The sequence below is a fragment of the Camelus ferus genome, chromosome 1, assembly GCF_009834535.1.
Source record: "Camelus ferus isolate YT-003-E chromosome 1, BCGSAC_Cfer_1.0, whole genome shotgun sequence".
Taxonomy (NCBI): Eukaryota; Metazoa; Chordata; class Mammalia; order Artiodactyla; family Camelidae; genus Camelus; species Camelus ferus.
The window spans coordinates 80,462,093-80,487,572 of NC_045696.1; the positions used below are offsets into that span (position 1 = coordinate 80,462,093).

General features: G+C 38.9%; 1 protein-coding gene across 4 annotated transcripts in view; it reads right to left on the reverse strand.

The window, feature by feature from the left end:
• The window catches only part of FNDC3B (fibronectin type III domain containing 3B), a 295,396-nt gene that overhangs the window by 120,144 nt on the left and 149,772 nt on the right, over nt 1-25,480 (reverse strand). For all 4 annotated transcript variants that reach the window (XM_032484331.1, XM_032484312.1, XM_032484336.1 and 1 more), the window contains 2 exons: nt 10,895-11,138; nt 7,603-7,908 (listed from right to left, as the gene is read on the reverse strand). In XM_032484331.1, coding sequence (XP_032340222.1) covers nt 7,603-7,908; nt 10,895-11,138 — 550 coding nt within the window. The remainder of the gene's footprint in view (nt 1-7,602; nt 7,909-10,894; nt 11,139-25,480) is intronic.

Sequence of the window (25,480 nt, forward strand, 5' to 3'; positions counted from 1 at the left end):
GGTCCACATTGTCCTTTTAAAAAAGAGAAGTTGTTTGGGTTGGTTAGGACTATTTTCACTCTTCAGACTGTACTTGGCCAAAGAATGGGTGAATTCCACTGGCCTGAGCTCATTTTTGATTTTTTTCATGTTTTCTTGATATTTTTGCCATGTTCAGGATTCATACGCAGCTGCAGACAGGTGAAAGCACATGGGATTTATCACCAAGGACTTGAGAGATGAAGAAATAGTGAAAATCCATGTAGAAACTAGCCATTTTCACGTGCAGTGTGGAAAGCACACACGCCAGGAGGAAAGAAGGCCCCTGCCCCACCCGCAAGCAAACTCTCTTCCAAACGCCCTGTCTGCGCATGCCCGCGAGGTGCGTGCTTATGAGAGGAAAAGGTTGCAAGGGAAAGAAAAAACCAGCCACTCATGAAGTGTGAAAGCCCCACTAAACATCTTATTTTAAACAGAGAGGCACCAGTGTTATCTCTTATGAGGAGCCAAGACCAAAAGGGATTCTGAAAGAAAATCTGCCTTGACTCCCAACATTCCAGACCTTATTAACATTAGGCTTGTTCTTCCAAACAAAGGAAGCCACTGTCAGCCCTGCACAGGTGGGTGCAGCCACCCCCTCCCAGAGCCACGCCATCCAGCAAGGAGACAGCCTCCAAGAACCCAGAAACATTCACAGTCTAGACTTCCCAGAGGAAAATGCTATCCCAAACCTTACTACAGCAATTCTTATCTGCGGAATGAATAAACTTTCATGCTAAGTTTCAGTAAACAGACACTAGGGTCAGATTCTGGTTTCTGAGCAATGATAGCAAAATGCAGGAAGAGAACAAAAATGTCAAGGAGGGTCATCTGAGAAGGAACTGGAATACAAAAGCCTGGTAGTAGGGATCCTACTGGGATCGGAAGGTAGTTCCTGATCTCTGAAGGAGAAAAGCACGAGAATATTGCTTTTGTCACCGGCTTTCAATGTTACAATCAGAAATTGTGATTCTATGTGGTGGAATTTCACCTAAAGTATAACTGACTCTTTGGATTGTCAATAATTCCGAAGGTCAAATGCCAGAAGTGTGCATTATCTTCATTCTCTCCTACATGTGGAATTCTTACCATTTTGTCCCAACATTTTCCCGTATGGCACTGAGTTCCCTAAGTTCTCGAGGTCTTCACATTAGCTACTACACACGTTAGCAACACAAAAGGGACTCTCCCACCACCTGTATGTGCTTCTCTGGTACTACAAAAGGAATACGCTTTAACTTAAATCAGGGGTTTTAACTGAATGCCTCCTGCATCCTCCATTTAAAATCTTCCTTAAAAACTGCTTGGCACTCAAAGGGCCAGTAGTTCTCAAACATTTCTGTGCCCCATTACCACCTGGGGAGTCCCACAGGTCTGTAGTACCAATTCCATCCGCTTTCATGGGGTGTGTGTGTGTGTGTGCATACGCGTGTGTGAGAAAGACAGACAGACAGATGGTGGTAGATAAGGAAGGATACTGTATTTAATTAGCAGTCACATGAGACTGTTTGAAAACAGAACATCTGCTCATTGATAAGATTTGAAAACCACTGACTCCAACTCAACAGTTCATTTTACTGAAATGGAAACTGAGGCCTAGTGAAATGATATGTTATGTATAACAGTCCAAAACACAACCTACCTACCATTACCTTACAAATCCATTACCGTTTCTACTATGTAAAAGTACCAACTGCCCCCACACTTTTACACAGAAAAAGCATATCTGGAGACTGTGATGTACAGCACTCTTGATGTTTATTCTCTCCCTCCTTCTGCCCAAATCACCCCCCACACATACCCCATAATCACGGGATTGTTTAGGTCTTTTTGGATTATTAGATAGTAAATCTTCACCAAAGTTTTTCTTTTTCGCTCTGGCTTCACAATATTCTTTCTAAAACAATACTAGCAGATAACCTTACAGTCTCCTTTCTGAGGATTCATGACAAAGGGACAACTCTGGTAGCAAATTGAAGGATTTCAGTTACAAACCTGTATCTCACTGAGTAACTTCCTGAATATCATATGCTTTGGCTTTTTCCAAGGATAAAAGGGAAAGATGAGACTCCCCTCTCCCTCAGTGAAGACAATAGAAACTTTTTTAGCCTCTGTGATAAAAGGAGCATGACAATTTTAACTGGATTTTGGCCATAGAAAAGGCTCAAAGCCCAGCTCTTGCACAACATTCGCACACAAGGACACATTTTTTCATTCTCGCCCTTGAACAACTATGGATATGGTGCTCAAGCACTGATCTAAAGTATCTAAAATCAAATGCTAGTTAAGGAAAAGAAGGAGAAGGGAAAAATTCCTGAAATATTTTCCCTTAACCAATCGGCCATTATTATGCCTTGAGGAGACAGGTAGGGTTTGCAGAAGAGGTGATATTTCAGCCGGTCCCTTAAGAACTAAGTTGGAGGGATCGAAAGGAAAAGCCAAAAAGAGAATGAGGCATATATTTGAAATGGGGCAAAACTTTGGGCGTCTGATGGGGAAATTACTTTGGGAGGCAAGTGTTAAGCAGCTTAGACTTTGTTCTCTGGACATGGGGACCACCATGGAGTTTCCGTAAGGAGGGGAATAGCATGTGTGGATGTGATGCAGCCTCAGCCATACCATAGAGGATGGGATGGAGAGGAAGATGGACAATCACGTATCTTAAAACATAGGGTGGTCTCTCTCAGACTGAGGTTTCTAAGAAATGTATGTATGAGGAGATGCCAAAGACACGGTCCATGATCAAGGATGCCCCAAGAGGGGATCCAGAGTTCTAGCTCACTCAGAACTTTCAGGGTCCCTAATGAGGCGATGGGTTGTGTGAAACCCGGCACCTTGGGGCAGGTGGCTCATTTCTATCCCAGTGCAATTTCTGAGAGCCAAGATGCGACTTTCAGAGGCAGAGGTCCAGGACTGCAGAGTTTAGCTTTCAAAATGAAGATGGGTTTAAGCAGAAGTAAGCTACTTACAGGGGAAGGACTTGCAGTGGGGGGAGTGCGAGGAGTAGGAAGATACCTGTTTTGAGAAGGGGGTGTATCTTGAGAGCTGATCCTAAGATTACAAGAGGGAGATAAGAATATTCAAGTAACAAGGGTGACCATTATACTGAGATGTTAAGAACCGAGCTAGGCTACTTTTAAAATTTTATAACGGAAATTAAAATACCCATTTTTCAGATGAGGATATAGAGATTCAGGGACTACTAAAAGCAAGTGACCATACCCAATTCTAAGTCCACTATGTCTGATACTAAAGCCCAACAGTCCTCTGCCCACATCACACCACCGACTCCAAGGTGTGCAAGGAAACAGGAATCCTACATTTCCCTAAGGGTACTGTGGGACTTTGTCCTGCCTAAGCCACTTTCCTGAAGGTACCAGTAAATGAAAGAAGGAGTTGGCTGCAAAGCACTATCCTAGAGCAGTGCAAACAATTTGTTCTAGGAAGAGGAAACGGCAGGATAGCTACATGTGTTCAAAAGAAGACATGTTCTGGAAGACAAAGCAGTAAGGAAGACAGGTTTCATTCCACAAATATTTACTAAGTACCTACTATGTGCCACAGACAATTCTAGGAGTTGGGGAGAGCGGTGAATTAAACAAAGTTCCTGCCTTACGTCATGTACAACCTAGTGACCACACCTTTCGTATTATAACAATAGTTCTCCATCTTATAGCGGAGTTTTGACAGAAGACATGAAGTCAGATCAAGTGAAGAGATTCTGGTTTAGCAGGTTGGAAATGAGGTTTACGGATCTGCATGTTTTTGAAGTTCCACCAGTGTTTTTAAAGTACAGTCAACCAAGAGAACCAGGATGCAAGCGAGTCATTAACTTATCTCTATCTTTTTAATATGTTTATTTGTTTAGATTAACGTAAGTTATTGCTTCTTTGTTACAAGACCAGGTACAAATTTGAAGTTTGCCCCTCTTTTCTTTTTTTCCACAGATTTTATTTTCTATGTGGTAAAAAGGGGGTAAGTAACGGAAGTAGATTCCCTCAAAAGCTAGGGAATTCCGTGGGAAAAAGGTTCTTCTCTGGAAAAGTGGGCATCTTAACTTAAGTAGACTGTAGAATACCACAAGCCACACATCATGGTTAAGTATGTATCCTAATCTTGCACAAACCACATATAAACGTAAACAGGTCAATCATATTAGTATTAATTCCAGTTTAATATTAATCAGATGGCACTGTAAACTTAAGAATTATTTGAGAGACTTATTTCTTGGATATATGAGTCAGCTGCAGTAAATTCAAGCAAAAAGATACACTGGGAGAATGCCCCCACTCACGAGAAGGGAGAAGCAGCCCTTAGGGTCCTTTCAACCAGCAACCACATTCTGAGGCAGACGGGGTTGAAACATTATGACCGACAGAATGGACTCCATGAACAAGAGGTGCTTTTGTTCACCTGCTCCGCCTGATTCATGTTTCCTTCCTTGCTTTGACAACCTGGAGGCTCAAAGCCAAATACATGCCTACATCAAGCAATTCTACAGGATTCTTTTATGTACAACCTTACTCATGTCTTCGTATTATTCATCCTCAATTGCCTCAGATATTTACTTTTTTAATAGACGACTTCTGAGAGCACTTTTAGTTTCACAGCAAAACTGAGCAGATGCAGACAATGCTGACATATACCCCGCCCCAACAAACACACAGCCTGCCCCACCTACCAAATGAGTGATGCGCCGGTTACGACTGATGAACCCGCACTGACATCACCATCCCCCAAGTCTGTGGTTCACATTTGGGTATGTGTAAGTCTTGGTCTTGTACATCGTGGAGGTTTTGACAGATGTGCTCACCACTACAGTATCACAGAGTAGTGTCACTGCCCTAAAAATCCTCTGTGCTCTGACTATTCACCCTTCCCTCCCCCAACCCTGGCAACTGCGGATATTTTTACCATCTCCACAGTTTTGTCTTTTCCTATCAGATAGCTGGAGCATATATGCACCTCTTCAGACAGCCTTGTTTCACCTAGGAACACGCATTTAAGGTGCCTCTTTGCCTTTCCACAGCTAGACAGCTCATTTCTTTTTAGCACTGAGTAATATTCCATGACTGGATGTACCAGTGTACTTACCCACTTCTCTTACTGAAGGACATCTTGGTTGCTTCCAAGTTTTGGCAATTATAAATAAAGCTGCTATAAACATCTGTGTGCAGGTTTTTGTCAGGATGTACATTTTCAATTCACTTGGGAAAATGGATACTTATTTTTTACTCAACATGTAAAACCCTCTCGGATCCTTACTGGAATGAACTAGAGTGTGTAAAATAATCCTCCATCTGATTCTTTACATCATGGCTAAACACGTGGAGAGCAGCACTTGGAATGATGCTGAGGAGGCAAGTAAGGTGATGAGAAAAAGAACAACAGAGCAATTTCGAACTGAAGGTGTGATAAAAATACGTTCTAACTCTTTTCATTGTGAAGCTCACGCTCCCAGAAGCCCACAGCAAAAGTGGTCTCACTGTTACCACCTTAGTTACATGTTTTCTACACAAAAGCAAAGAGCTTAAGGTGCTCAGAATAATTAGACTCTCTGTCTGAACATAAAATGCCAAAATGCTTGTCAACGTATGTACACTAGCAAATATTTCAGTACAGATTTCAATGGAAATCCATTTCCTCTGACAGCTTTGTGAGAATATTAAAATATAGAGCAGCTTACACATTCAGGTGTATGTGATATGAAATACCTGCATATTAAGGAATGTATTTACTTTCGCCATAGTTAACTCATAACTACATTAACTGTGTATGCTACCTTCAACCCTGCTTCATCTCATTCTCCTTCTCTTACTTTCTCTCTGCCCCTTAGATACTAGTCAAATTTATTTTGTCTGCCTCTATGATACATATTTATGTCATATGCCTTAAATCTTTTTTGATGCAAGGCAGGGCAAAAGAATGAATCAAGTAATCAAAGTAGTTCAAACCTCATAAGCTCTCCGTTGAGAGCTTATACATTCTTTTTCTCTTATCTATGGCCTAAAATTCTACTTAGGAAACCTCATTTCTAATTTTGTGTGTGTGTGTGAATTCTCTTAAATGTTCATGATGTAAAACTGTAACACTTCAAACTTAGAAATCATAGTATTATTATTTATAAACAATAAATTTATATATACTTATATTTATTTACATTTATATCTATTACACTTATTTTAGATAATAAATTTATGTAACATTTGTTATTCATTGATATATTAGCTTATATTTATTATATTTATAATAATAAATTTATATAAATATTATTTATTAAAAATTATAGTATCATTTGACTAAAAACTATCTTATATGGCAGACAGAGCACTTTCCATTAAGAACTGTCTGAAAGCCTCTTAAATCTTGGGTCTCTCTTATACATTTGTTTATGTTTTGTTTAATACTTCCAAGAAAATGCATGATGACTACATAGAATTTGAAAAACAGAAAAGAATAAAGAACAAAATTAAAAGAACCTGTAATACGTTTCACTCAGAGAAATCACTGTTCACTTTTCCCTGTGCCTTACTATTCCTCTTTATGCTACAGTTCACTCATATGAATAACAGAGGGGGGAAATGTTGATGCCAATGCCTGGCTTTACCTAATTTTCCTCTGCCCTCACAGAGGCCAGTCCTCCCTACACAATCAGCCATACACAAATTCAGTCTTTTTCATTCACAAACACATTCTCACAAAGTCCCTGCTTCTACCTGGGTGAGGGCCAATAAGGAAGGACTATATTTAATAGCGATTAATCAGTTCACACCTTGTCTTTTACATGTCTTTGTTTATTTATCTTTGTAAATGCACCTAGTTTATCAAAATGCACCTTCTTTTGCTTCCTTAAGTCAGTCTTCGATAAAAAAGCTTCTGTTTTTACCTCCTATGACATCAGAACAGGGTCCTCTAAATCTTACCTAAAAACTTCACTTAAAACACATACTTTCTTCCCCAAATTAACTGATCTTCAGCCACAAGATTAAGCTACAAAAAAACCATGCCCCTTTGAGCTGATGTCTCTCCATCCACATGCGGTGACCCTAATTCCTCCTTATTCTTGGTCTATGAAGGCGTCATCCAAATTGCCAACGGTGGCATTAAACAGTAACTGAAGAGGGAAACAAATATATTCCCTTACACCATGATAAATTTCACAACCGTGCAGTAGTAATTACATCTCATCTAATGAGGTATAATTATTTTCATATTTGAACTAGTCCTACACTTCTTAGACAGATTAATTGTTTTAATTTGGATCCCTTCCACATCCTTCTATGTAGACAGAAACAACAGAAGTAGCTAACATGAAAACACTTTCTGACACTTGTTACTGAGATGAAGTACAATGTTACAACAGCACGTGACCAAAGAAATAATATTTGGCCATGAAGTATTAATAAAAAGGAGATGATACAATAGTCTGTCCTGGCTAAGAAATAGATAAGAGAAGGTCTACCCAATCATTCTTAGCATAAAGACCAACTGCCACGAAAGAGCCTTCTTGTGCAAAAGCTGTTTCTTTCAGGACGTCCCTGTCTGGATCATTCACTCTTTACAGCCAACGTCATTGATCATTACCTTGCAAGTCTGAGTCATTCGACTTGGGGCTGCTTCTGGCTCTGCGCTCCGCCTTCTTAACGCCGGGCCCGCCGCCGCTGCCGCCTCCGCCGCCGCCGCCACCGCCGCCGCCGCCGCCGCCGCCGCCGTGGCCCTTCCCGTAGCCGTTGTACACGGTCGTGCAGCTGCTCTTGTAGATAGAAGAAGGCGGGCTGTTGAGGCGATTCTGCCGGTCAATCTGGCGATCTTTCAGCTTTTTGTGCGGAGGCTTGCTGTACTGGTCCTCTCGGGTGATGTAACTCGACATTCCATAGAGTGGTATAATTTCTAAAGCGAAGATTATGACAAATACAAGTTCAGTCTACATTTTCAATAATAAATTATTAAATGGTCAAGCGACCTGACTCCCGAAGGAAGAAGTTTAACATATTACTAAATACAATATAAAAAACATTAAGAAAACGATATGCATATTATACATTTAAAATATCCCTATTCATTTCTAACCAATAAAGGAATAATTAATCATTAAAAGACTATACTGTATGTTCAGAAATGTTCCAGAAATTATGGAAAATACTGAAGACAAGATTACTGTCCACCAGAAGTTCATATTTTAGCTGAACATGTAACTAAGTTTGATTTTGCCTATCAATTGTTTTTAGTAATTGCAATAAATCAAAAAAACAATTAGAATAAAATATCTCCTTAAATAATGTGTTTTTAGAATTGAGATACTTAAAAGTACTCTCATCCTTATGCACAGAATAGCACTTTTATTGCAAAGTACTTAACAACCAAAATATCATGAGGTCTCTGTGCCATGAAGAAGAGCCAATTGAGCAAAACCTACTCAAATGAGATGAGAAATTTCCATTTACAGTAATCGATGCTCACAGAATCAGAGGAGATGTTTAAGGAGAACTTATTGGTAAATATAAGCCATCTCTGCAACCTGGTGCCAAGCATAATAATCTATGGTCTGAAACCTCTATGCACATTTTTAAGTGGCTCAAAAGAAAATGGGAGCTTGCAGAGTTATCTCACGCTCTTAGGGGAAAATGTTTAAAAATCTTAAGCAATTAAAAATTATATTTAGACAATAAAAATGACAATATGTAACACAGATAATGGGTCTTAACATGTTTATAAGAAGAAAATGCCCTACATGCACAGAGTGACCATATAAATTACCATCTAAACCTGAGTACCTCTGAGGGTGATTAGGGAGCACTCCTAATTATTTCTCTGAACAAGAGACCTAACCCAGTACTGGCCTAGGCACACCAGGAATGCATGCTCACCCTATGTAACGGATGTTTTCAATTGTTCACTTTTCATTTTCTTTCTGGTCATACAGCTTGAGGAAGATCTTTAAAAAGCAAATCTTTACAGGATAACCAATTTGCACAAGAGAAACACAGCCCTATTCAAAGAGTGCGTGCCCAAATAAATTATATTTAAACATATAAAAAGAATGGTAAAGGCTTTAAATATCACAATGCATTATACTTGAGATTTAAAATATTCACCATGGGGACCAATATAATAATCTTTTGAAACATCAAGAACTTTTAAAACTCATACAGTTTGGGAAATTAAATGTTTAAATTGCTTTTAGGTGTATGAACATTGAGAACTAAGCTAAGAGAATATATAAATGGCTTTTATTTATAAAGCAAAGGATTTTTGTTTTCTGCTTTCTTTAATTTGGAATCAATGAAGGCACTTAATTGTACATTATTGCTGTGTTATTTTAATGAAATTAAACCACAATAACCTGTTAAATGAAGACAATTCTTTTTTTTTTTTTTTTTTTTTTTGCTTAACTCTAATGATGATTTAAATCATATTGTTGTCTAAAATTGCAAAGGACACCATTCACAAAACAGTAACTGTAGGGCATCCGCCTAAAAGACTGCTAAAATGAGGCAAGTCAGACTTTCTTCATCCGGCAATGAGTCACCAGCCAAGGCTTTTCACAATGTCACTGAAATCAGACCCAACCCAACCAGATCCAAGCTCCAACAAATGCTCAAGTATTTAATGTGTACTGTGTCAAAGTACTGAATACTTTTTAAAAAATTAGTTAATTAACTGAATTTTTTGTTTTTATCCAAATGGTTTCATGGAAGATGCCCACTCTCCGATGTTTTAAAGTGTTATGATACTAGGTAAGACTAGAGAGGCAGGAAGTTATCGATGCCTCTATTAAAGTACTGGTTTCATCTTTTGCTATCATCTTGCCACATCCTCTTATAACAGCACCTCATTCTTCTGAATTATAGTAAATTTCTTTCTAATGACTACTACAGAAAAGTCAAATTCTATCCCCAAGTTACAAAGGGATATAGGGTATTTCACCTAAAATACCCATCTCAAATTTTTCTCTTGTTAATAAGAAAAACATCCAATGGGATTTGAACATACAGGGGGAAATGCATATATATATACATGTAAAATATTTAAGAGAAAGTGAGGTGGTAACTTCCTCCAAAACTAACAGGCATTTCTCTCTCTTACAATTTATCTGTAAACCAACATAATAAATGTTTTTGAAACAATAAAACACTTCAATTCACAGAAGAAAATCACTTTGTAAAGTCCTAGAGGTTAAAATCTCAGTTTCCATTTTGATAGAGAAGGGCTTCAGACTAAACTAACACCAAGGCCAAAACTAAAAAGACATAATGCCGGTATCTCTGAGACTCTTTTTCATTTCAAGGTAAGTATTTGCCTAACAACCAGTGGACTGTGGCTGCACTAATGGCTATCCTTAAACTAAAAAACAGGGTTCAGGAAGACCACGTCAACAGTGCAGGGATTTTGAGTTCTGCCAAGATTGCAACAGAGCATCCAGGAAACCCAGAGGTGACCGAGACCTCAGTCTTCTATCATTGGAAATGGGGCACAAAGCCCTTTTCACGTTCCCTTCTACTGCGAGACCACGTGGATGCCTCAGAAGCAACGCGCTGCAGGCTCTACCCCAGGCCGCTCTCACATAAAAATGTTAACAGGACATGGGAACAGATGATAGATTACTGCCTCTTTTCTGAAACAAAAAGTGGCTAACCTGTTCCCTGCTCTCTGTGGGGTGGGACAGGGGGCAGAAATTGGGAAAATATAAAGAAAGAGCTGCAAGACACAATTCAGAACAAAAGAAGCTAGGAATTTCCCATGAGTTTTTTATACAGCAGGTGGATACTCTTCTACCATGCTTGTTACAGAAGAAACAAAGGGCTCTCTGGTTCTCTTAAGCCACTTAAGTGTTGTGACCAGTTCCAACAGCCCCTGATACCAGCAATCTTCTCACCTTGCTCGCCATATATTGTAGGGGGAAGATGATGTTGAGGAAAAAACTGAGGCGGCATATCTCCAGGTCCAGTAACAGGTGGGTAGTAAGCCGTGTGTGAGTTGTGAATAAAATGCGGATGGTGAGTCAGGTAGGGGGGTAGGTGATGGGTTGGAGACATGGCCGAGGGGTAGCTTGGCGGGTAACACTCAGGAGACTGGGGGGTGACCACCACCCGGCGGACGCCGGTATTGTCCTCAATCACCTGAAGAAAACAGCAAAAGGAATGTAGTGCGTTATTAGCAAAGATCCTGGGACTGTACATAGTATTTAATTACTTCCCCCTTAATTTTAATTTTCTTTCCTACATAGGGAAAAAAAGAATCAGTGCATGTTGAATTCAAGTTCTCTAATTCAACCAGCTAAATGAGTTTTAAAAATAATATTTAACAGTTAAAATTTATGAAAATAAACTTTTCATCAACCACCTGATTCTGATTACACAAAACGTTTTGGAGAGATCAACAGCTCGACAATAAATCTCATTTGTCTCATAAAATTTTCACAGCTGAAGAAGACTTCTGGAGACTTCATCTAAGACAAGTTGAATTTAATGTGTGCTTAAGCTGATTTTAGGAACGGCTCTGATGATCAATTAAGTGGTTTTCCAGAAAGAGACTTTCTGGGCCACTTACACTCTTTAGAGGGCTGAGCTTCCAGCTCTGCCTGGTAGCTCTTGACCCTATTCCTGCTTTAGCAAGCACAGTTCCACAACATTGGGGTTTTAGGAAACAAAGGGAACATTAACTTCAGAAAACATATGTGTACTGAAAGGTCATTTAACCTGAGACCAAGGATGCGGATGAGAGGATCCCAAGAAACCAGACACTTGAACAATCCCAAATCAAGGACACTTCTGCTCCCAAAATGTCCTGATGATGCAATGAATAACGTGAGGAGACACTGTGACAGGGGACCTGCTATGGGCAGAGTGAGCCAACCAACATTCTATCCATCCTTTCTTCAAATGATTTTGTAAAAATTGAACCAAAATAAGGTAACATATGAGTATAATGCCAATGTTTATGGGTTCTGTGGCTAACTTCATGCTATTTGCTCTAGGAGCAAACAATTTTGTTGAGACACAAGATAAGAAATAATACAACAGATTACATAATCAAAAGGTAAAGCTGTGGGGTACAGAGAACCAGAGTATGAAATGGCAGGTTCAGAGTAAGGCTTCAGGGACTCAAAGAATCAGTAGGGCTGAGGCAGCTGAGAGCACGGCCCCTGTGTTAGGGCCCTGCAAGGAAGCGGACAATGACGGCACAAGAGCAAACTTGGAAGCCAGGACCAGGCTTCCAAAGAGACCAGATGGTCTAATCAAGCACTTGAGACAGTCCGGCACACACTGATAGGAAATTTTGTTTAAAAGAGCCAAGGAAAGAAAGAGAGAAAGAAAGGAAGAAGGGAAGAAGGGAAGAAGGGAAGAAAGGGAAGAATGGGAGGAAGGGAGGAAGGGAGGAAGGGAGGAAGCAACAACTGAAAATTACACTTGTACATTGAAACAGATTTCTCATTACACCTCAGGAAGCTGACTGTAGGCCAAAATAAAATGACTTAATCATGTCTAAAGCACTCTAATAAAATTATACTAAGCTTTGTTTTTAAAAATACTTCTTAAGAGAAAAAAATGGAAAGTTTATCAATGTTAGTTGGTACTTCAGCATAAGAGATAGCTTTAATTTTAATTAATAGCCATTAATCTTTATGTTAAGGAAACAAAAATTTTTATTAATGATTACACAGTAACATAATAGTTTCAAAATTAACTACTATGTTAATTGTTCATTAATAAAGCAAATTAAGACTCTGAGTCATCCTACTAAAGCTCAGGATGTGGCTTTTTACATATCTCTAACAAATGTAACCTCTTCCAGGCCCTGGCAAGCTAATCACGTTAGCCCCACTTAGGCTGTTAAGTTACAGATATATGTGAAATGATGCTTAAACCATGACACTAGAAATTCTAATACATATGCTGATAAATATCATCAAAGCATCTTCTATTTTGTCCAAAATGCAGAGCATGACTATGAGAGCACATTTTGTACAATTTTAGTATAAATATGGGTTTTTCTTACCACTTGGTACAAATATGCATTACTCTATATTGTCTTTTTTCCCCTCACCCTGCCACTAGCTATTAAGAAAAAAGTAGGGCATATTCTAGATGCCCCCCTCTCATGGAACCTTCATTTACTCCTGTGCTAGGACACTGGAAGGTCCACAGAAGCAAAGTATTAGTTTTCTAGAAACTTACAGCCTTCAGTATTTCAGTCAATGTCAAACTTTATGGTCAAGCAGTCATAAAGACTTGATGGAGGTAGGTAAACAAGAGCAGGGCTCTCACCAAATATGAAGAACAACCGTGGGCTTGTAAACAGGGGTAGTTATAATGAAGAGAAATTATTTTCATTTATTATATAGTTTCTGAACTGTTACAGCGCTTTTAAAAAGAGGCAAAAAGCACTAACAAAGATAAGAATTCTAGTCAAGGGGGAAAAAAGCAAAATAAAAGAGATACAGAGCTGAAACATTACCTTTTTACTACTATATTTTGTAAGAATACATTATTTCCACTAATTATAAAAATTAATGTCTGAAGTATAAATTAATCTTCACCAAAAAAAGTTTCCCGCCAGGAAACTAAGTAGCATTTTGAAGCCACAAATTGCCTGCGTATATGAAAACTGTCTGAAAGCCCCATTTTAAATTATCTTAATTTATTCTGTGGTATTTGTGAGACATCTATTTACACGTACATGAGTAATGAGGATACTTTTGGAGACCTGTTCCTTTAACCCATCAAAGCTTACCTTATGATTAAAAATATTTTTAAGAAATGAAATATTCTGAAATTAGAAACAAAAATCAAAAAATTTGTGCTGAGTATTTTGTTTATTGTTCTTCCATAATACAAGTTGCAGCATATTTAATTATCAAATCTAGTTTTGATCTATGTCTAAGGAAATTATGCCTGTGTTCTTCCAAAGAAAAAGAAGTCTGAAGAGCAAATAATAATGCACAAAATAAAAAGCAACTCAGGAAATGGAAGCAATAACATTCTTTGTTTAAAAAACATGGTTCATAAAGAAATATATTACTGTAGCAGAAGAATTCAGACATTAGAAAGAGTTCAGTCCCAAAATCCTGAGGCAATAAAATGTGCCCTCAGTCTTCTCTAATGACCATGGAAAAGACAATTCGTTTCCTTTGTGGGTGAATGAAATTGTGACCATGTCCAAAGGCAGACAAATCACCTGTATTCAATTCAACAACTACTTCCTGACACATTCTGTGAGCAAAGCACTGGATATTCAAAGGTGAGAAAAAAAATAGGTGCTGAACAGTAAGGTTTATCTTACTTTAGCCTAAAAATAATATAAAGGAAAAAATTAGACTAAGTCCTAGTGAGTTTTTCTTCCCCAGAATTCAGAGCAAAGTATTACTTTTTCAGAAAACAAAACCAAGTATTCTTCATCTAGATGTTTTCTAGCTCTATGATTCAACAAAACAATCACTCACATATCTTCTCCAGAGAAGCACAGACCCTTAGAAAACAACCACTGTGCCAGGCCCTCAGGTTGCCACCCGTATGGACTGACTTATGTACCTCCCTCCCTGCCCCCACCAGTTCATATATTTAAGTCCAAACCCCCAGTAACTCAGCATGTAACTGTATTTGAAGATAGCATCTTTAAAGAGGTAATTATGGTAAAATGAGGTCATATGGGTGGGTCCTGCTCCAGTATCACTGACATCGTTACGAAAAAAGGAAGGACGCAGACAGGCAGAAGGAAGGTCATGTGAGGACACCAAGGGAAGAAGGCCATCTAAGAGCCAAGAAGAGGGGCCTCAGAAGAAACCAAAGTTGCAGCCTCCAGAATCATGAGGAAATAATTTCTGCTGTTTAAGCCACCCAGTCTTCGGTACTTTGTTATGGTAGTCCAAGCAAATTAATACACCTCCCAGGTTACCCTATCTGACGTTCTTCCAGCCTCGTCTGCTTGAAAAACAAAACTAACAAACAAAACATCTTTAAAAAGTAATGCATTTATCTTCCATGGACAAATACCCAGTCATCTTCTTCAGGCTAAAGAAGAAAGTCAACTTGATGGCAAATAGCAACCAGTTTGAGTTTTTTCCCTGTCCTTTTATTCTGCTCTATAAGTATTTACTGAGAAACTTGTGCGTGCCTAGTATTCTCTGCTGTCCTGTGGCCCAGACACAAGGATGAGAGGTTAGAGAATAAGGCACAAAAGGTTAAACAGGGAGAACATTCACCTTGCTTGCCTCAGTGTTTAAAGCTATGACCAAGAGAACCGTTAAAATGAGATGGCCTGAAGTGAGATGGCCTGGGGTAGCAGCCAGAGGAAGTGCTGCTGGGAGCGGCCCACACGGAGGGAGAGGAGAGAGTCAGAACCAGTGCTGTGGTCGGCCAGCTGCTTGTCGTGGGTTATCTCATTTAACTCCCTCAGCTCCTGGAGAATTAGATGTCAGCACCTGCTGTACACGAGAAAACCAAGGCACAGCATGATTAAAATGTACAACTAGTGCAACTGCAGAACCAGGTTTTCATCCCGGTCTGTACTCCAAAGTTTTCATCATGGAGGAGTCATACACAAGTTAGATCTGCTGTGAAAGAAATATGAAAATAATGAGCTACAAGAAATAGGACAGCTGGGTTGTTAAGAGATGTGAAAGGATTCAAGATACAATCAATACTTATTGATTACCTGCTGCTCTGCTTTAATACCCTCTACATGAACTGAGGCAACATATGTTAAGGTCCTGGAACAGTAACGGATACGAAATAGAAAAACCTTACCCAGCAATTACTACTATTAATATTACCACCTCTTTTAAATCCTCCCAACAATCCTGGGAGGCATATAGTTATCCCCACATTTGAGAAAAAAGAGGAATGAAGTTCAGAAAAGTTAAGCTAACTCATTCCACATATATATATATATATATGTATGTGTGTGTATATATATATATGTATGTGTATACATATATACGTATAGAATAAAATGGATCTCTTAAAAACACTTACACGTGTCTTTTCTTATAGTTAACAGAAAAAGTAGGTAGTTTCCCTTACTAAATTGAAATGCTCCACAGGAATTTTAATAAGCTCTTCAATTCCTAAAACTCTCTCCTACTTCTTCTGGGTTATAAGAAACAAGAATCAAAAGAGGAGCTTCAGTGGTAGGAGGCATAAGATACATGCCTTTAAAGGCTGCCCCGATGACCAGTGATGATCCAGGACGCGGGCAGAACAGGCTGCACGTGGACACACAGGAGCCGGCAGGCACGGGGGCTTGCCACAGCACCGAGAAAAACACTGCGTGAGCTGCCCGCACACAGGAAACTGGGACCAAAAGAGTCTGCGAAAGTTGTGCTCAGACTCAATTCCAAACTAGGGCCAAAAGACTTGGAAGTGGGCTCCCAGGCCATTCTGGTACAGGAAGAAGTCTCAGCTAAAACTGAGCTCACAAGCAGTGAACAAGGAGAGGAAAAATAGAACAGCCATGTGGACGGAGGGAAGGGCAGGCAAACAGTCAAGCCTTCTCCCAGCCAGAATGGTACCCACCCACCAGCACCTCTATCCTGTAGCGCAGGTTACGGATCTGACTTTCCCACCAACTGCAAGTCCCTCGAGATATCTGGGCCCAATGTATGTTAGTTAATGAATAAATAAATGAAAAAGCAAGCAAGCAAAAAAAAAAAAAAAAAAGTTTATCTGCTTAGATTTAATGTCTACCAAGAGCTATTATTTAACACATTCTTTATCAAATTTTCTCCCTGTAACTCTGGTAAATATCTGACATCCTACTCTAAAATGTCAGATGATCTAAAACCAGTTAATTCCAGATCTGTCATTCCTGACACTCTTAAGTAAGTATGATTTTTACCACAAGAAAACACAGGAAATTTATACATTTCCAATATAAGTTCTATTTCAAACCCAAATGCAGCTGAGTGGTTTTATTTTATTCATCATCAACCAGGGAACACAAGAGCGTGAGCTCTCACCCTTGGTTTCTGCACTAATTCCTCACTCTGCATTTTCTAATACAGTGAACAGCACAAAAGAGGAAAACCAAGTCTGTCTGTTCTTCATGGATAGTAGAGACTCGGAACTTAAGGACTGCACTTTCCCTAGACCAAACCCTTTTTTTTTTGCTGCTATGTATCAAACTCCTACCACCATCATTCAAGTACCACTAAAAAAAGTGAAAACGGGGATAAAGGAATATTCAAAGGGCAACCGAAGACTTACAGGAGCAAGCAGTCATTCTATCTTACAGATGAAGTTAAGTTACTTGACTTAAAAATGGTGGAAGCATTGAATGTATTTCCCAAATCGCCTGACTAACTTGTCTTTCTTTTCAAATGTAATGACTATAACTATGGTTGAAAACTCCCAAAGTTACTTCTCAGTCTCATTTCTCTTCACATTTATAACAGCCAACACTGATGAAATAATATGTGCTCTTTCCAATGTTCCATGATCATGACTGTCCTGAGACAATAAACCCTCTCCGTTTAGGACCAGCTCCTTTTACCACTCAGCATGGTTATTTTTGTAGCGAAATGGAAAAATAAATTATTGGTGATGTTTCTAGGTTGTTAAAAGCCTTTATATAATATCAAAGGACTACCCTGCAGTGTAGTTGCAGATTGATAATATCCTTTCCTGAAATCAAGAAAAAAAATTCCAAAAATCTGAAAATTCCGATTACTTTTCTCAAACAGTTCTTGCCAGTGATTAAATAAACTAATTTTCATCTGCTTTGTAGGTAACCAAATCTAAGGTTTTTAAGTGATAAGGTGAGTCATGAATGAATAAAAATTCCTCAAACATTTTACTACATACTCATTTATATCTAGAAACCTTAAATTTTCCACTGATGCATAATTTTTAATGCACATGCCAACTCCAGACAACGGTTAAGATATAGACCAAGGCGGGGAATGGTTAGATTCAGATAACAGATCTGAGGTTGCTGTATAGGGGGTCACAAGCTGAAGGTACTGACAGCATGCCTGACTTCAGTGATAGGGGCAGGGATCTTATAGACAGGTTGGGTCAGAGGTGACCAGTATAAGGAGACAGGCTCATAAATGGTAGCCCCACTCTGCTGGCTTTATGTGAACAAACACTTTGATGCACAGAAAAACTACTCACACTTACATAAATCTTTGATCTGGAAAAAGGAGCACGACTAGGGCATATATAAATAAAATCAACTTTTAGTACTTTACTAAACAGACCTGGCTCTTTCCAGATGACTGCTCAGTGGGTCATCATCACACCCACTCAGGGCTGGAGAGGATGGAGACAAGCACATCTTCTGTGGGATCACCTTAATCCCACTCCTTCAGTAAAGTACGCAGTGCTGTAGGTGAGGAGACACTGGCAGCAACTGAGACCTTCCAAATTAAGAAGGAAGCCCAGCAGGGTTTGAGATACATCTTACGAACCTCAGAACTGGGGTTGGGTCCTCAGCTGGTGCTCACTCCATCTAATCAAACCTCCGCTGCTCCAGCTTGAGGGACAGGGAGGCCCCGTTCAGAGACAGCTAAGCAACTTAGTTCATAAAGCGCTTGGCACGTAACTTAACTCGCACAATACTCAGAAGATCCTCTAACATAGGCAACACCACAGTCCTAAATTCTAGATGAAGTATCTTCAGGAGCAATTAAGAAATTAACCTAAGGCCAGCTAAATGGGTGACAAGATTCATACCCAAGTACTCTGATTGGAATGCTACGCCTTTACTACCATACTTTATTGTGTATCACCAACCTAGATACCAAAAAGAACCACATTTGAAAATCAAAAATCAAATCTAATCCTCCCCCAATATCTCTGTGGTACCTAAGAACACTGGACAAGTAAGAAGAGTTACACCCATAGAGTTTCAGTGAATGAAATCAACCGAACAATTATTTCAGACTAAAGAGAAATGCTGCTTTAAGAAACTGAAGAAGACAAATAGTAAGTAGAGATCTGATGGTTTGATTTGTGCCAAACTGAGCTGCCTTTAAGATATTAATGAAGCTATCGTAACAGGAATCATACCTGTCCAATCAGCATAGAAGAGATGTCCAATCATGTCTTTTCAGTCTAGCTTCTCTGCCACGTTTACGTCCATGGAAACACAGACAGGTTGTTCTAGATTGTATCTATGAATTTTATACCTTACACTTAAAAATGCTTCACCAATCTGGCAATTGGTTCCACGGCACAAGAAAGGATTAAGAATCTGTACTACTGATACCAGATCATATTTATCACAAGGCAAAATTATTATATTACAAACCTAAGTTTGTAAACCTGGTGAATTTCAAAGAGTGTGTAGGAATATAACTACCGAACCTTGGCTAAGTTTTGTGCCCAAAAGATAATTTTCTAAGAAAAGTTGATATATATGACAAACATGGGTCACTAATTTGTAAAGGCAGACTACAATAATCGTGCAATAAAGTCAAATGCAGCATAATGTGCATAATCAATCCTTACTAATGATTCAGAAGTGATCTCTAGATGTGACATCCTCTCAATACTGATTGCTTATGCAAACGTACATATATTTATATTCTCTCTGTCTCCTCCTTAAGGAGTAATATGAACAGTAGAGGAGAATCACCTAATTTTAGATTACAAAGAACTTCAGGATCCCCAACACTTTCCTTTCCCTTCCTCCTTCCACAAGATAAAAATTCCTTCAACCAGTCAGTCAAATTGGTCAATGCCTAGTACACACTGGGTCCCTGGTCTTGGGGAGCTTACATGCTAAAAGGGAGGAAGACCAACAATGACTGAGTAAATAAACAAGTGAAATACCCAAATAAATAACTTTGAAAATATTCCTAAAATCACACAGGGAGCTGGATGTAGAGTCCCATCTGGGCTCATAGTTCCTCTGGCTAATCCTGTGTCCTATTACGCCGCAATGCCAGGATCCCAGAAACAAAGGAAAGACATCCAAGAGAAACTGCAGAACAGGGAGACCAAGAGAGGGCTCAGAAAGAGGAAACTTGCACAATGCTTTGAGGGAGACATACATCCTTGGTACTTCTCTTTAATTTAGCATTGCCAACCCTGTCTGTAATTGCTCCTCAGACATAATAACCATAAAATGATAAAGTTACTGTAAATCTGCTGACAGTGGCAACTAAAACAGGATGGACACGTAAGTCCTCTGCTCTTTTCTACAGATGCTTCTAACACCCATGCACAAACTCTGTTCACTGTGAAACATTTCCCTCACTTCCTAAGGAAAAGTCAGTTCTTCCAAAGGAGGTGAAGTCTTGAAAAAAATTCCAAATCTCTTATTATTGGCTGCCAAATAGATCTGATTTTCAGTCTGCTCAGGCCCAGGGCAATGCCCCATGTTCCTTCCTGCTTATCATTTTCACAATATTGAAGGTAAAACACAGCACTGGTTTAACCCCAGGCTGTAATCACCCAAAGGAAGCAGTTGAGGCTAATGTTTATAGCTTGGCTGGTGTGGCTGAACAAAATGGAGAAAAGCATCCCATAGCTTCCACCTAACAGGCTGTTTCTCCACAGGGCTCTGATTTCTAACCAACTCTTGAAACAATCCTCATTGGAGAATGACCAACCAAACCAAAATTTACATGTGTTTTTAAGTAGATTTCTCGTCTCTCCTCTGTCAATATAATTACAACAGGTATTCACCCATTAATTAATGCCCAAAACGACAGAATGGGGTAAAGTGTGTACTTCTGCTATAACAGAAACACTAGTTTTGACTACTCTTTGAAGTTTTTAGGTTATATCAATCAATCTGGAAAAAAGAAGAGTGGGTTCTCAAATGACAGAACACTTAACTTAGATGCTTCACTTTTTCTCTTTTTAAATCTTTGGGTCTACATGAAGACCTTTCCCTGTAACTTTTGAAAAATGTTTCATAAATTGCTATGGAAGTATGGAAAATAAAACTCAAGGCATCTGCCTAAGAATTTTTTATATATAAATTATTCAGAGAGCTAATGATGAGATTAAAAAAAATTAAGAATAGCCAGAGCAAGTTTACAATGAAAGGAAAAATTTGTTTCATACTGTGTGATCTCAGTATGTATTTAGGAAGGCAAAGCCTGCCAAACTTTCATCAAAATTGTTCTAACAGCCTCTTTCATTTCAATAGTGACCACTCAGTGAACACCCACTGTCGACTACACACTGTACGAAACATTTCTCTTAATTCCTGCCTCTTTCACATCAGGTAGGTATTTGCCTGTGTGACACAGGAATTTTAAAAGTTTTATGGGAAGTAGTCATGGTGGACTTTGATGGCAGGCCTTTTCAAGTAATGTCCACGTTGCTCTCAGCTCACCCTGTTTTCCCAAAGTTTCCAACCCTAATTCACACTAACAAATGCTTTTACGTAATGGAAATGATGATGGAAATGAGTGTACTAAGACTAACTTCCTCTCACTCTCAAATCCACTTTCTCATAGGTGGGAAAAAAAAAACTTACACTGTATTTTCTCTTAAGTTGAAAAGATCATATTACATCTTCCTCAAATCACCCCAGCCTCCCACCAAAAAAATAAAGCAACACACACACACACCCCAACAACACATAAACACCTACTATCTCAGATAAGATTCCACTGTCCTCCTACCCTCGTCCACACTATCTCTAAGGTCCACTGGGTCAGTCCTTAACCTAAGAAAACCCAGGCTGTGCTGCTGACTGCACGTCAGAGCAGAACACAGCTGTCTCTTCAGCTCTGGATGTGTGTCTTTCTATAACATCATCTGCTTATTACTGACAATTGTATTTTGTCAATTTGATTAAGTTTATCAATTTATTTTTAAAGCACTTTTAGCTACTAAAGTATGTAATGAATGCTAAACCAAGAATTTCTCCATTGACTCTAGAGTTATTACTGTAACATCTGTAATCATTCACTTGCCTCCCTCCTCAATTTTCTTACAGTAACAGGTCATCTCATAGGTGAGTAGTGGGTGTTTTAGTACTGGAGATGCACGAGTAGGCATACCACACATCCACACTCACACTGTCAGAAAGTGACGGAACATAAAACAGATACAGTTAACCTTGAACAAGGAGGGCACTGGGGCGCTGACCCTCCTTGCAGTCGGAAGACTGCATATAATTTACAATCAGCTCTCCACATCTGCGGTTCTGTACCCACATCCACAGAGTCAACCAACCACGGATCGTGTAGTCCTGGGTATTTAATATTGAAAAAAATCCACATGTAAGTGGACCCACCCGCACAGTTCAAACTCATGTTGTTCAAGGGTCAACCATATATCCATCAAGGCAGGCTCTGTCACTGACTGTGAGGTCCCATCATAGTGGGAAAAAGGTCAATAAGATCAGAAATGTCTGCGCTGCAATCCTGGTTCAACTCACAGCTTTAGCTTCCTCATTTGTAAAGTTAGACTGGTGAGAATTAGAGACATGAATAAAGCGTTTAGCATGTTGCACAGCATACAGAGTAGTTATTGCCATCGTCAACACAGGCACAAAGACAGGCTGGGCCATTTTTCCCAGCTGTGCCATTGTTTGCTAATTAATAATTAGGACGAGTCACTATCTTTCCTCTCTCCCTCTTGTGTAACAGCTTTGAGATATAATTTACATATCATAAAATCCATTCTGATTCAGTGTCTGATTCAGTGGTTTTGAATATATTCAGAGTTGAGTGACCATTACCACAATTTCCAAAACATTGCCATCATCCCCAAAAGAATGCCATATCCATTAACAGCAATCCCCTAATACTCTCTTCCTTAGTCCCTGGCAACAGCTAATCTATTATTAGTGTCTTTGGATTTGCCTATTCTGGACATTATATATAAATGGAATGATACCGTATATGGCTTCTGTGTCTGGCTTCTTTCAGTTAGCATAATATTTTCAAAGTTCATCCAGGTATTAGCATGTATCAAAACTTCATTCCTTCTTATGGCTGTATAATAGTCCATTGTATGGGTATATCATGGCATATCTATCCACTCATAAGCTAACAAACATCTGGGTTGTTTCCACTTTGGAGCTATTATGAATAATGCTGCTGTCAATATTCATGTATAAGCTTTTATGTGTGTGAACATATGTTTCTTTCCTCTTGGATATCGACCTAGGGGTGGAATAGCTGAGTCATATGATAACTCTATATTTAACCATTTAAAAGAATGCCAGACTGTCTTCCAAAGCAGCCGTACCATTTTACATTACTACATGCAGTGTATGAGGGCTCCAATTTTTCCACATCCTTGCCAACACTTGTTAATGCCTGTCTTTTTGGCTAAAGCCATCCTAGTGTGTGTGAAGTATATTGCTCTGCAGGTTTGATTTGCATTTCCCTGATGGTTAACGATGTTCACCATCTTTTCATGTGCTATTTGGCCATTTGTACATCTTTTTTGGAGAAACTTCTATTCTGATCTTTGCCCATATTTTAACTGAGTTTTTGTCTTTTTATTCTTGATTTATGTTTCCTTATATAGGCTAGATACAAATCTCTTCTAAAATAGACGATTTCCATATATTTTCTCCTAATCTATGAGTTCCCTTTTCAATTTGTTGATGATGATCTTGGAAGTGCAAAAAAATTTAATTTGGATGAAGTCACATTTATCCGTTTTCTTCTTTTGCTGCTTGGACTTTTGGTGTCACATCTAAGAATCCACCGCCTAATCCAAGGTTACAAAATTTTACTCCTGGAGTTATACAGTTTTAGCTCTTACACTCAACATCTATAATCCATTTTGAGTTAATTTTTGTATGTGGTGTGAGGTAGACGTCCAACTTCATTCTTTTGCATTTGAATATCCAGCTGTCCCGGCACTATTTGTTGAAAAGACTATTCCTTCTACTGAGTTTTCTTGGCACTCTTCTCTCTCTTAAACCCATATTCAGAGCATTTTGTTCCTTGCAGGTATACATAAGTCTGATCGTGCTAATCTTCCAGCTACCAGGTGTTTCATTATCTTCTCGAAACTGCAAATCTTTGAATCAAATCTATGAATCTATCCTATATTTACTTTATTTCAGCTTGGCCAATCATTTACATTTAAAACCACTCACCAAGTACCTACTATATACCAGGCAGGATTCTAGATTCTCAGATATAATCTCAATGAGGCACTAAGATATTTGGAGATGGTTATAAAATGTATTGTATTTCATGACAGAGATGGGGACAAAGTACCAAAGATGATGGGAAAATAAATAAATAAATAAAACTAGAACAACCATTTCTGTGTTGGAGGTTCTGAAAGGTCACAATGAGGAAGGCCATCTGAACAGAAGAATGAGTGAACTATCAGACAAAGAAGGGCTCTTGAGTATTCCAAGAAAAGAGATATAATGGGTACAGAAGTACACAGTTGAGAAAGGCCAGATGTGTTCAGGAGACAGAAGCTGAAGGTGGTAGCAATGTGAGGCAGCAGGTAAAGGTGACTCTCAAAAGGACAGCAAGGCTGAGTATTAAGAACCCATATACTACACCACAGAGCTTTAACTCTACTCCTGTGCAATGGACCCCTAACTCTAGGTCTGAACAAGGAAGCCACATGTATTTGAGGAAAATGACTTGTGGGGTTAAGACACAGAGTTGACTTGCATAGGGACAGACTAGTATCAGGCACCCTCATATACGTCCAGCCAAGAGGGAGATTTTTTTTTTTAAGTGATTCTTTCTTCCCACAACTGAATAACAAAAATGTATTCTGCTCCTTAGATCTCTTGATGATGACAAGCCTCCTAAGACATTTCATACTTGGTTACAACCTATGTTGTTTTTTGAAGTGTGGATACTGTCGACCTTAAGGAAAACGTGCATCTTCCTCAGGCTCTCAGTTTTCTTCACCATAATATTCTCTTCCACTTAGATACTTCATTCACTATCAAACATCATTAAAGTTACAGTGCTGCCACTGAAGGTTATTTAACTCTGGGGCCATCTTCTGAGCAGGGAGTCCAATCTAAATGGAGTTGAATAATGCCTTACAGACTGCTTCTTGCTTTTTTTCAATTTGGAATCCAAATTATTCCATTTTTACTATTCTTCCAATATCTCCCAGCACTTTCAGCCATAATTCTAAGCTGAGAAAATGTTTCACTGTGCTTCCATCGTCAGTTTTAGGAAAGTAAGTTTACAGCTCTGCTTTTCCTCTTTCTACTTGGATTTCCTATGGAAGTTTCTAGGAATCAGAAATATACCACGGTCTAAAATTCTCTATTTTTCCTAGGAATCCCAATTAGTGTTTGGTAGTTAAGTACAACCGTAGCAACACCACTAGCAAGAAAAAGCATACTGCAGCTTCTCTACACTTACAATGTTCAATTTGTACCTGGTACTCACATTCCTTAAATGGACCTTTAGCACAAATGGAGGTGTTATTTCAGCCATCACAATGGTGAGAACTGTACTCTGGTTCAAAGGAATGAAATACTTCCTCAAAATAAATGAGTAGGAGACATAATGGAATTCTGCATTCCTTGTTCTTTTCTGTTAATTGAC